Source organism: Brienomyrus brachyistius, chromosome 1, assembly GCF_023856365.1.
Source record: "Brienomyrus brachyistius isolate T26 chromosome 1, BBRACH_0.4, whole genome shotgun sequence".
In the NCBI taxonomy this organism is placed as follows: domain Eukaryota; kingdom Metazoa; phylum Chordata; class Actinopteri; order Osteoglossiformes; family Mormyridae; genus Brienomyrus; species Brienomyrus brachyistius.
This window is the reverse complement of record NC_064533.1, coordinates 30,526,873-30,540,579: the sequence shown is the minus strand read 5'-3', so window position 1 is coordinate 30,540,579 and position 13,707 is coordinate 30,526,873. Positions and strand designations below refer to the sequence as shown.

Here is a 13,707-nt window from a genome sequence, read left to right as displayed (position 1 = left end):
CGACTGTCCAATCCCAACAGCCTCTGTACTTGCAGGTCCTCGGCATACAACAGTTACGATGATCATCCCACTAACCGAAGTATTTACCTTCAAAAGCAATATTATTTACCATCCGGGTCCATTGTTAGGTCTGTTGTCAGCTGCTTGGTGTGCGGTATGATAACATGGCTACTCCTGCTGCCACAGCAGACAAAACAATATCTGGCAGCTTTGTCTACGCCATTCAGTGTTTGGGTGTTGGGAGACATAAACAAACAAAAGTGTCCATAGTGATTGTTTGATACTGTACTATTGCTTAGGGAATGACAAGCCAGAGGAAAGACGAAGGTTTTGGCTGCAGCACGTGCTGCTTACAGTTATATTTTATTCATTTAGCAGATGCTTGTAGCCAAAGTAACATACGAGCGAGTCAGGTAACACGCTACATGCATACTTTGTAACTTTTAACTTATGGCCAATCTGACTTATGACCTGTTTCTTGGCCCTAAACCCCTCAAAATATGAGGAGTATCTGTACTTATGGGCAGTAATGGGTTCATTACATTTATTAAGCAGTGCTGTGGTTTTATACTTATATTTACGTGCTGTGGATTGTACTTGTATCTATGTGCTGTGGATTGTACTTGTATCTATGTGCTGTGGATTATACTTGTATCTATGTGCTGTGGTTTTATACTTGTATGCATTTGCTGTGGATTGTACTTGTATCTATGTGCTGTGGTTTATACATTACGGCGGATCCAGTTTGACGCTTCTTCTTCTCGCACCTGTCGCGGTGCGTCTCTCCTCCACAAGCGACCGGAATCTTCCGCTCGCCATTTCCTTTCCTTCCCGCACGCTCATGCCCATATACGGCGTGGAGCTGGGGATCCGAAGCGGCCGTAGGGCAGGCGGCAAACGGAGGGCACGGGCCTGGCGGCGCGCGCCTCCTGCTCCCCCCTCTCCTCCCCGTGAGATGGAGGCCAGATGCCTGCTGGCCCTCGTGCCTGTGATGTCACCGCCGGCCTGCCCGTCTCCTGCAGCATGGCCGGAGCGCCCTGAGGGGGGAGGGGGAAGGCAGAGAGACAGCAGGGGAAGCTCCCGCAGTTACAGCTGCCTGTGTAGTGCGCTGCTCTCCTTTGGGCGCGGCCACGGTGAGGCAGCCTCAGCTACACCCCCTACCCACCCTAAAGCACAGCAGGGGCTGCATCCCCCCAGCATGTTTACTGTACAACCCTTCATGCTGCTTCACATGCGGTTGTAATAGTTTATACTATGAGAACAAACAAATGAGGACATGCACAGGTCACATGATGGCCTGTGAATTTAAGGGACAGGCAAGTAATTCAAGGGGTCTGACATATAGATGTAAAACATCGGACTGAATTTCCCCCCAGTTATCACTAGGGCTTACATCATAATTAGTCCAGCCTTGAAATTATTGCCTATACAAACTTAATTTTTTTATATCCATATTCTTAAGCATAAGAAAACAGAGTCTGGCAATACATGATTTAATTCTATTTTCATTACCTTTAAATTTTCGCTGAAATGCGTCAGATAACATCACAGACACAACACATATTTTTAAAATACATATTTGGGTGAAAAAAAGGTGGTCTACATTACTTCTGAATTATTTTTTTATTTGTCTTCACAATTCGAATAAAAATTAGGGCATGCTTTAAAAAATAGTCAGCGTTTCTTAATTATCATTTGGAAAAACGTAGGTCTTTTTTGTTTATTTGGAAAAAAAATCCATGAATTGGAACCATGGAGCTTGATTTGCATTATTATTTATTTGATGTTTAGGTCCTGTGGATGAAGTCTGGTGTTTCTCTGGCACTCAGAATGCCTGAACCTGCGTGTGCATGTCTCACAAAGAGCGTGTCTTCAGCTTAGACATCATAACAATCAACGTGCTCAGGAAATCGCTGCTCTTCTGGGAAACAGTGACACGATGCATTCCTCCCTGACAACAGGCAGGAGCCCCAAACGGGAGTGAATCAGCCTTCCGGAATGCCTGATGACAGCAACGACAACATGAGAAAAGGCACCAGGAATCTCTCACTCCCCCACGTCATTGTGCCTCATTACTGAGGGGGACGATGTCGTCATTCCCTTGCTAAGTAAACACAGAAATTCCACAACCATTAAATAAAAATATGTATTGCTAGATCTGTTTTCTTTAGCTGAGCAATATGCTTAAGAAAGTACAATACTGGGTGAAAGAAAAATGTGCATTCCTCATATGAATGCAAGAAAATTTAAATGTGTATTGGCAATGAGCAGGGGGCGGCATGGTGGTGCAGTGGTTAGCACTGTTGCCTCACACCTCTGGGACCCGGGTTCGAGTCTCCGCCTGGGTCACATGTGTGCGGAGTTTGCATGTTCTCTCCATGTCGTCGTGGGGTTTCCTCCGGGTACTCCGGTTTCCCCCCACAGTCCAAAAACATGCTGAGGCTAATTGGAGTTGCTAAATTGCCCATAGGAGTGCATCGTGCCTCGTGCCCATTGCTCCCGGGATAGGCTCCGGACCCCAGTGACCCAGTAGGATGAGCGGTTTGGAAAATGGATGGATGGATGGATGGCAATGAGCATTAATGCAAAACTGGATTAATTATAATGCAGGTAACTGGGGGGAAATTCAGTCCAATTCAGACCCCTTAGACAACTTGGAGACCTATGGAGACACCAACTGTGTGTGTTTAACCCTGGTTTCTGAGCAAAGTGCCAAAGGCACGGTGTTAGGGGCAGAAAGAGAACCCCAACATAGCTATATAGCTAGTATACATAAGCCCTAAATAAGTCGGGCGGACCAGGGATCGCTCTCCTTCCATCATAGAGTCTGCAGGCACTGCGACTAAGATAAGCCTTCATCTAGAGAAGGGCTGTGCCTTCTGCTGCCAGCCCAGGCTCTGGCTACAGCCAAGCTGCACTGTCTCAGAACTGCTGACTGCTGTGGGCCTCCCATTGCATTGTGGGAATTCAAACCAACACAGCAGTGGATTTTTATAATCCAAGGCCTGTTCTTAGTGGAAGAAGGCAACCGTTGAGAGACTCTTCTCATAGTGGACTGTCTGTGCATTTATAGATGAAGCATAGATGCAAAAGTATAGAATGGAGCTGGGGGGGTACTTTCTGGAAAACATGGAAAAAGCCTTTTCAAGAGTTCTGATGTAATGAGAGTGTTTTCATAGAGTGCTCAGATACCCTGTAGGATCTTCGTAGCCTAAGAATATACCCGCTTATTTCTGATGGGAGGAAATGTCCTTCAACAATAACATTTATTTTTTCTCATCAAATGTACTGGCTTTGATATTGCTGTTTTTCTTTATCCAAGATTTTCCAGGAGATTGGTGTTTTGTTTATAACATGATATGCACTCCCCAAAAATATATATTACTCACAGGGTTGGGGGTTTGAGTTCATTGGCATTCTCTTCGTATTCTTGTGCATTTCCCGTGGGTAGGCAGGTCCTGGCTCCTTGTTCTAAGATGCTGTGTGGATGTGATTGTTTACTGTAAAATTACACTTGAGTGTGAGTGTGTGTGACTCCATATCTGTGTATATGAGACCTCGGGGTCTATTGTATTTGTCCATCTGCCGGTTTATATGTGGCGCCCAGATTAGCGCAGCCAGGTTTAGAGGGACTGGATATTGGATATATTCAAGGACGCCTCACAAGACTCTCACAGCAGGCATCCAGCTGGGATTTGAGCCCAGTTCTTTAATTGCTCATTTTTAATATAAGCTGACAACAAACAACCTTCTCTTTTGCCTACAGAAAATGAAATAGGTTTTTTTTCCTATGAAATTGTTAGGAATTTAGCTGGTCTTGACATGTGTCTAAAGTGGCTTCTGTCAGCTGCATATGATCACTGTTTGAACTTGCCTGTAATGTAATATAGTTTCTTGCTAATGTATCTTAGCCATCTCAAAATTTATGCAAATAACAGTTTTTTTCCCAAGCTTTATTTTTGGAAAATTTCTAACAACTTTCCATCCATCCATCCATTTTCCAAACCGCTTATCCTACTGGGTTGCGGGGGGTCCGGAGCCTATCCCGGAAGCAATGGGCACGAGGCAGGGATCAACCCAGGATGGTGGGCCAGCCCATCGCAGGGCACACTCACGCACCATTCACTCACACATGCACACCTACAGGCAATTTAGCAACTCCAATTAGCCTCAGCATGTTTTTGGACTGAAGGGGGAAATCGGAGTACTCGGAGGAAACCCCACGACGACATGGGGAGAACATGCAAACTCCGCACACATGTAACCCAGGCGGAGACTCGAACCCGGGTCCCAGTGGTGTGAGGCAACAGTGCTAATCACTGCACCACCATGCCGCCCCCTCTAACAACTTTAATGTTAACAAATATTTCCGTGAGTTTAAATAGATGGGGGTCTCAGTTGGTAGCACTTGCTTCATATCTCCAGGGCTGAGGGTTTGAATTTCTCATCCACTCTGTTCCTTTGGAATTTGTGTGTTTCCCTCAGTCTTAGAAGTTACCTCCCATAGTGTAAAGGCTAGTTGGTCTAAATTTCCTGAAGCGCATGACTGTCTGTGCATTTGCCCTGTGATGCACTAGCATCCGTTCCAGGGTGTCCCCAAGCCTTGTTCCCAATGCTGCCTGAAGCAGACTTCAGACTCGCCATAATGAGTTGGAAGATGGAAACTCGCAGAGGCATTGAAACGCTACATGTTAGGAAAACATCCCTTTGAACCAATAACAGGGACCAGATATCTTCCAGTTTTGCACACAGGCTCAGACTGTTTTTTGCTCATTCTTCTCTTGTTGGATGTTTTTCACATCTTTCAAGTTGCATGGATGGTGCTTCTGAACCCCATCCAATCGTGTCACGTGTTTTCAGTGAGATTGATAGTGGATTATTGACAGGGCCGCTGAAGAACTGCCATTTTTTTTCTATCTCTCCAATGTTGCTTTGACCCAGTACATCAGTGCCCTGATACAATTTCTAAAGGTACATGACAGTTACACTTTCTAACAGATGTAGACTAGACTAGCCCTGAATTCCTTTTCACTTCAGTCTATATTCTGGTCTTTCAGCCCTAACAAGATGCTTAGTCCCTGCTGACGACTGGCATCCCTAGAGAAACACGTCGCCACATTCCAGAGAAGAGTTTCTTCTGGCATATGTCAGCTTTGTACCTTACATAGAGCTTTCAATTGTTGCCCACAATCTCCTGTGTGTTATCTGACCACAACATCTTCTCCCACACCGTAGCTGGCATCCTCTCATGCCTTTTGTGGATCTCCCGGCTTCACTTTGACAGGTGCCTCCTCTGTTGCTGCCTCCTTTACAGGCCAGTCTTACACAGAGTCCTTTGTGTTGTTGACTGCAGGCTCTCTTTTGTTCCTTATTTACACCCTGAAATCCGACTGCATCCTTTCCTACGCAATGCTTGTGTGATGTGGTGCAGTTGCCTATATCTAATCACTGAGATGGTCAAAGACTTTGTACCATTCAACCCATTAGGCGACACAGGCAGCTACCTGGTTTTCCATCTTCTGAGGGTCTCTGACACAGCAAGCCAGTTTCACTTTATCTTGGATGCCTCATGGTGCTCTACATGCTCTTCACACCCATAGGAGGTCTCACGTCCTCTGTGTTTCCTGCACATTTACATTTATTTTTCTAAAGTGATGTTTAAGTGAGAGAGTAGGGTCAGCCAATCACTGGAGCAGTTGGGATTAAGGGCCTTGCTAAGGGTCCAATGGTGGCATCACTCTGCCAAAGACCTTCTGGGTCCTGTAGCAGAGAACTACACAGCGCCCTCTAATGGCATGAGGCAGATGACGCCCCCCGACAGGATGTGAGCCCAGTATACACTCACACACAGTGATAACAGGTTACAGAAACCAGCTCACCTGGGGAACATGTTCACTCCGCCCACCTGTAACGAAAATTAAATCATAACCCTGTCAACAAAGTTGAGTCACGGTCAACTGCCATTCCAATTGGCCAGGGTGTCCCTTATAATTTAATTTGATCAAGCACAACATGAAATAGCACAGAGGTCTGACTACTTTTCCAAGGTCCTTCATGGTATTTTTGGAAAATTTATTTTAAACAACCAAGATAAGTCTCCTTTGTTATGTTACATTAACATGTTGCTATAAACAAAGTGTGTTTGTTCCTGGCTCAGCTATCATGTCTTCCCAGACGTTTAAAATGTGAATTTTCATGACTGGCTCTTTCCATCTCGAGACACTTAGCAGCTATTTGTATATTTCTTTAGTCATGAAGAATCCAAGTTTGGCCAAATTTCTGTTTCTGGGCCTACAGGCCAACATATATAGTTACAATAGTTTAATTAGACGTCCCAAAGACTTTAAAAGTATAAAAAAAAATTTTAAGAAGGAATTTGTTTTTTAGTAGCCGGTATCAAATGAAAGTTTTCTTAAATTGTATTAGATAATTAGGGTTAGGGTTATAGCAAGGATATCTACGTCTATTTCCAGCAGTAGGACTAAAATAACCACATAATTTGGTTTATGGTGCCCTCTGGTGGCAGTTGTGCATACAACCTGTAAAACGTAGAGAGTAAACCCAAAAAGATTTTTGGTCTTCATGTGTTTAAACATAGGGCATCATGGTGGTGCAGTGACAGGAACAGCTCTAGGTTGGGGGTTCAGCCTGTCTGCTTTCCCTGTGTTGTGCACGTTTCTCCTCAGGTGATATTGTATCTCTCAGGTGAAATGGTAAATTACAAATAGTGTGCGTGTGTGTATATGTGTGTGTGTGCAAGTGGGTATACCTATCCTTATGGGGACACAATGTCCCCATAACATGATAAATATCCATCTCCATAAGGGAAAACTCTATTTTATAAAAATTTGTGACTGCTATGAAAAAACTAAAAATTCAAAAACTTATATTTTGCTTGGTTACTTATGGTTATAGTTAGGGCAGGGTGGGGGTCAAGGTTGTCATAGTTAGCGTTTTTCCCATAGAAGTAAATGAGTGGGCCCCATAAGGATAGGTATACCCTACATACTGTATGCATGTGAGTATGTGTGTGTGTACTGTAATTATCTGGCTCCCTCTGCAGGATGTCTTCTTGCCTTGCAGCTGCCACCAACATACTGCAGCTAATCCTGTTATTATTGCAGAGGTGGGGACTCAGATTACTTGACTTGCAACTCAACTCAGACCTCGAATCACAGATTAGATGACTTGTGACTTGAGCAAAAACGATGGAGAGACTTGAACTCGATCAACTTGGACTTGAGGGCAAATGACTCGGATTTGTAGTGTATTGATTTGAGGCTTGACTCGGACTCACCAAGGACTGACTTGTTCCAGTCTTTGGTTTATGGACAAGTTTGTAGAAGAATGTGTAGGAGAAAAGAATTAAAAGTTCTAGGAGCCCATTTGTCGAAAGCTTATAAATAATCGTTTCTATCCACTATAAGTCAAAGGTGAACTAAATACATCCCTGCTTAAGCCCAGCTGGGGTTGCAGGAACCTATCCTGGGAACAGGCAGGAACCAACACAATCACTCACAGGGCCAACTTAGAGTTGCCAATTAACCTATCATGCACACTTTTGGACTGTTGGACGAAACCAGAGCCCCAGCAGAAACACACATGAACAGAGAGAGAGCACACAAACTCCATACAGAAAGGTCCTATACCAGAACCAGGGATCAAACCCAGGACCTAAGGGATCAAACCCAGCGCTAACCACTGTGCTACCCTGCCACCCTGAACTAGACCCGCTCATGTAAAATCAAGGTGTGTTAGCAGTAACATGCACAGCTTAGATAAGCCTCGATCGAGGAATGATGTGATCTGTTCCGAGATCATTTTGCTCACCGGGCCAGGCTACTCTCTTTTTCCATTGAGGGAGGGAATCTGTTCCTTCTTCCCAGGTGATGGACAGCTCTATGCCGTTGATAGGGGAGCATGTGGAGGAAGACAAACAACTGATCGCAGACTTAGTGCTGACCAAGATGGCCGCCCTGCCGAACGGCTCTTGCTCTCCTGAGATGTCAATGGGCAAGGTGATTCAGTCTTATTTTATTTTTACTTTATTGTCACCTTATTTTTTTGTACATGGGGTCGACAGGCTTTTATTGAGGAAAACAGAATTTGGAATGTTAACACAACAAGATGAATTTTAAAATGTAAAAAAAAAATCAGAGCTAGACATTTCAGGTTCAGAAAGTAAAAATCTATATCAAGGTTTTGTTTCAACCAACCAGTTGAGTACTCTGTTACCGTGACTCTAAATACTGAAATGGTTAGTAGAAACAAAATCCTTATCTGTTTTTTTTTTTATGTTCTGGCCTGAAATGTCCACATCTGGAAAAAAAATGCTGAGGAGTTATTTAGTAATTCTGTAATAGGAGGTTGGGAACCCCTTTTCTAGAATATAAGTATTTTTGGTGGTGCTGTGAACATAGTGATATTTCATTGAACATGAGGATTGTTCCAACAACAGGTGCAGCCCCAGACGACCCAGCCCAGGAGGGCCCAAGGTGAGTCAGAACCCTTTCCTTATACATCTTTTGGGGTTTTAACCGAGTCAGTTGCAATTCTCAGTGTACCTGGACTCCCCTATATACCCTGCTGTTATTAAACTTTTTCATCAGTCATGAATTAACTGGGGGAGGCATGGTGGTGCAGTGGTTAGCACTGTTGCCTCACACCTCTGGGACCCGGGTTCGAGTTTCCGCCTGGGTCACATGTGTGCGGAGTTTGCATGTTCTCCCCATGTCGTCATGGGGTTTCCTCCGGGTACTCCGGTTTCCCCGCACAGTCTAAAAACATGCTGAGGCTAATTGGAGTTGCTAAATTGCCCATAGGTGTGCATGTGTGAGTGTGCCCTGTGATGGGCTGGCCCCCCATCCTGGGTTGTTCCCTGCCTCGTGCCCATTGATTCCGGGATAGGCTCCGGACCCCCCACGACCCAGTAGGATAAGCGGTTTGGAAAATGGGTGGATGGACGAATTAACTGGATACAGGGGCCACATAATTCCTATGCTAGTAATTTTATTGTGTATTCAAGCACTGTGGCAGTGTGCTTGCTGCGTGCTGCCTTTGTATCTGTTAAAGTATTTATGTTTTTGACCTGGACGTTTACCACAAATGGTCTCACAAATTGGTGTATTTGCTCGTATGAATGTGCACAGCCTGGATAGACTGCTGTCATGCATTTGCCATTGTCTAGAGAAGTACAGTAAATGTTGCCGGCTATTTTGAGGTCACATAGCTGTTGCCCTTCCTGCTGGCACAGGTGGCCCGCGCTCGGCTTCGGCGTCCCCCTGCCACTCGGCCCAGGGCTCCCCGCAGCGTGCCCGCTCTGCCTCCACGTCACCGAACCAGGCCTTCCAGCCTGGGCCTCTCCCAGCATCATCCAGCCGAGGCACAGCCACACAGAGGCAGCTGCCTCAGCTCAAGTACGTGCTGCTTCACCAAGTCACCAAGGCCTGTGTAAACAATTACAGAAATGTCCGGCAGAGCCTCAGATAATTCCTTAATGGCTTCCTAAATTAGCCTTACCTCAATGTCTTTAATCACAGTAATGGTTTAATCAGCAACAAAACCAAAGGCCAATATAATTATGTGAATAAATTAAATAATGAACAAATTACTTAATAAATAGTGCAACATGACCTCTAGTTCTGCGTTTAAAGCAATATTTTAAGCTGGTAAGTAATCCATCAAGCATGATTACATTTCAAGCTATTTCAGGGATATTGTAATTAGCTTTAGTCTGAAGCCATGAACTTTATCCTCTTATCTGAAATGGTCTTACAGAAACCTCACTGATTCATTCTAACGATTTCTTCCCAGTAACATGGACTTGCACGAGACAGGTCTTCCCAAACACAACACATATTCCAAACAAGTATATGCTAATGCAGTGTTTCTTAGCGCAGTACTTGAAGACCACCAGACAGTCCACAATTTTACTCCCTCTCATCTCCCAGCCAATAAAGAACTCCAGATATCTGGTATAGGTCCTTTGGGAGCGGATAGGGAACAAAAAAACTGACTATCTGCAGGTCCCCGAGGCCTGGACTGAGAAACACTACTTTGATGTAAGCTCTGCAAAATCTTAGTTTGTTAAAAAATATAAAGTTTGTAAAGCATTTATCTTTAGAGACACTTAAGATGGTGGGGCATTCCCCATGCAAATTCTGGAAATCTCTATAAAGTAATGAGTTGTGTCTGATTGATGTTACTGTATTTTTTCATGCCAATGTTATTCAGGTTAAAGCCCCTGCAGCTGTCTGTAGCTATTACCTAAAGTGTCAAATTCCATCCTTTCATGTAGCCGTTGTTCAGTTTATGAAGGGAAGTGACTCAGCCAGTCTTAGGTCATTAGGCCCGCAGTCCTAACCGCCATGCTTCTAAATGTCCCACATGATTTTGAAAGCCTGGCTTATCCATACTGTGCTGCAGTCGAGCGAAATTCGTCTTGTTATTTCTGCAGCAAGTCCCGGTCACTGACCAATGACTTTGGCGCGACTGAGACCCTGCGTGGCAACACCAGCGAGGACGAGGCCAAGGCCGAAAGCATCCGTAGCCTCAGGCAGTCCTTCGCCAGCCTCTTCTCGGACTAGCTGCTAGCCGCCCTGCCCATCCCCAAGGATTCACCTACTTCCCTTCCTCCTCATCGTCTCCACGGAGAGGCGCTGCTCGGAAGAAGGGTGCTTGTATATCTGCGTTTAATTACCTTCGTTTACTCTTCGCCCAAAGTCATCGTTATGCCAGTCAACACGTCGTACTGGCTTAAAATTTCACTCCAGCAGTTGATGAAGGTCAGCAATGTGTACATACACGGCAATACAGATCGGAAGTGTTATCAAGCGGTTCACTATATAGGGTCTACGTCAACTAATTAACTCCTGATGGCTTCTTTCTCTCCATGGAGTAAAGTAGTACATCTACCTACCATGTCCTTACTGATTATGGTGCAGCTAACAGCCAGATTTGCTGCAGTTTTTTCTGTTTTCATTTTTAATAACATTTGCAGGTTCATTCATGCTTAGCCACTAGCTTGGGATCCAGTGGAGCCACACTGGAAGCACTGCTCCTTTCTGTCACTGCAATCCGGAACCATCTAGGACAGAAAAGAAAAGACTATTTCTGTGTTAATTGACTTGCGAATAGCAACCAAACGTACGAAGCTAGAATATTATGAAATTCGGCTTTGAGCAGTCTTCCATCGCAGCTCAATCCCTCAATCATTAGACACGGTATTAACGACACTGTGCGCGCTGCATTGTAAATAAATCGCCAAAGGGGTTTTTCTACGGTTTGGATATTTATGTCTCTGCTAGAAATTTCTTGAGCCATAAAAGTTGAACAGCTGTTAACACTGAGGAGCTAAAACCAGGAGGTCTTCGCCCTGCTGCTTGGCCTCCGCCGCTGTCAGCTACTTTGAAGCCTTAATTTGGGAAGCGTCCACCTTGCCTGCTGCTTATCAGTCAGGAGATGCCTTGCAGTTGGTCCCTTTGGATTGTATACATTACTGAGAGTATGTATGTGTACAGTATGAATATGAGAAAAACATTTCCTGCGGGTGCCGATGGTGAATTCATGCAGATGGGCAAATCAGACCGATGAAATTGTTTCTTTGTTTGTCTTTAAGCACATTTTGCCAGCATTTTCAAACATTATTTAACTGGGATCTGGTTTCACTGGTAATCACACTGGAATTAGTAATTATTCTTGTCTGTTTTAGCAGACAGGATAATAAAGACTATTCTGCCTTTCCTCTGTAATTCCTGCATGCACCCTCATGGCAGTTAAGGGCCATTTCCTCTGAAATTGTTGTTTTCAAATGTTCGGTCTCCACTTATGAGTGCTGAACCTTAAGTGTGCTCACCTTGTTTCACCTTGTTTATGGTATTGATAGTTTGATTTATTAACTTATTTATTACCTGTAACTTTTTTTGGGAATGTTGAATATTAATTGTATGTAACATGCAGATTTTAATCCTTACCTTCTTAAGTTACTAATTTCTTTGATCTACTCTAATTTATTCAATGTTTTTAAAACCAGTATTTATTTTGAATTTGACTGAAATGTTGACATGGATTGAGTGTACCGCATGATTTTCTGTGTTTTAATGGCCATTACTGAATCAGGGTATTGGTTGTTGGTTCTGAGAAGAGGTTTGACTTCTGATGAACAGTCTCTGTATGTGCATCGATGTTTGACTTGCCAGTGTTTGTCAAGAAGGGCCAAATTTTATGCTGGAGTAGTGAGACACTTTCATGTCTTTGTAATTCACTATGGGCTGAGCTGATAACTGGACAGATTTCTTCATAAACAGTGAAATTAAGTCTTCTGTATGCATTATAAAAGCCATAATATTACAGACCTTTAAAATCTGACATGTTCGCGAATTTATTTTATCACTCATTTGGTGGAGGACATGTTCGGTGCTTTGGATCTGAATGTCCATTGGGTTACTGCACGGTCTGTTTCTCATTACAATAAGGGTGGACCATAGAAAACCACGCGTGCTCTTTATCTTTATGCATTAAATGGAAAATGAATGCTTTACAAAGGGGTGCATTTTCACGGTGTCTGTCCCTTTAAGAAGTTCTGGATTTATGCTTTTCTGTAAACAAAGTCCATTCTCTTTTAACTGAAGATGGTGTATTGAGAGACATAATTGTCCATTGGGGAATCTAGTTTGGACCATACTGCCTGAGATACTACCTCACAGCCATAATCTATTATCTTCGGTCTCATCACATTATCAAAGCCACATTTTTTGTGTTCCTCTTTATGAAACACTTTTTCTGATTAAAAATAAAGAACCACATGTACGGCATTTGTGTTCTTGCCAGGCCAACAGTGAACAGGGCAGCCAGAAATGCCTGTAGCTCTTTAAAACATCCTTCATTTTCACCCTGTGAGATACAGGTATTCACGAATCACAGGCCGTACTAGATTTCATTCCCTGCTTGCTCTGCTCTGGCAAAGGGACATATGATTTGCAAGCGTTCCCATCAAAATAACCTTCCTCAGTGACTGTTGTAGCAGATGTGGTTTTAATAGTGCCGTGACGGTTCCACCTTCAGATTTTGTCATGCGATTTATGGCTGGTTTTCCTGCGACCGCACTCATAGACTCATCTGAATCCGCTGTGTATATTATCTGCCTCTCTTGAAGTAGTGAAGTGGACTGCTGTATATGAGTATGTAGACAAATAGGCGTGTTGCACATGGACCCAGGTTCTCCGCTCTTCTGCTCTTCTGTTCTTCTGCCTTGGTCCAGATGCTCCTGTGTAATATGTGTAATTCATCCTGTCTGTGTAACTGTGAAATGGACCGTTCGGTTTTTGGAGTTAAACGATTAAAAAAGACCTTGTTTAATACAACGTGAACAAATGTGCTTTTTTGGTTATGAACTGTACTTTTTGGGATTAACACCAGGTCACTTTTGCTTTAACTTTCTACATCAAGGTGATGTAGCAGTCTGTGGACACAAATACCCAGTCAAACTTAAAAAGGTGCAAAAATATCCATCCTGGAGCAGAGTTTGAGTCTCTGCCAGGGTTCTGTGAGTGGAATTTGCATGTTCTCCCTGTGTTATTGTGGGGTTTCCTCTTGATACTCCAGCCACCCCCCCCCCCCCCCATTCCAAAAAACATGCTGAGGTTAATTGGAGTTGCCAAATTGCCCACAGATGTGCAAATGTGAGTGAATGCTGTGTGGGTGAATGGT

The 13,707-nt window shown here is 43.9% G+C and overlaps 1 protein-coding gene across 2 annotated transcripts in view; it reads left to right on the top strand.

Annotated features, from left to right (window-relative positions):
- Positions 1 to 13,355, top strand: part of syn3 (synapsin III) — an 84,976-nt gene extending 71,621 nt beyond the window's left edge. For both annotated transcript variants that reach the window (XM_049007703.1, XM_049007713.1), the window contains exons 11-14: positions 7,887 to 8,018; positions 8,459 to 8,495; positions 9,254 to 9,416; positions 10,457 to 13,355. In XM_049007703.1, the coding sequence (XP_048863660.1) occupies positions 7,887 to 8,018; positions 8,459 to 8,495; positions 9,254 to 9,416; positions 10,457 to 10,586 (462 nt within the window). In that variant the 3' untranslated portion in view covers positions 10,587 to 13,355. The remainder of the gene's footprint in view (positions 1 to 7,886; positions 8,019 to 8,458; positions 8,496 to 9,253; positions 9,417 to 10,456) is intronic.
- Positions 13,356 to 13,707: the final 352 nt, after the last annotated feature.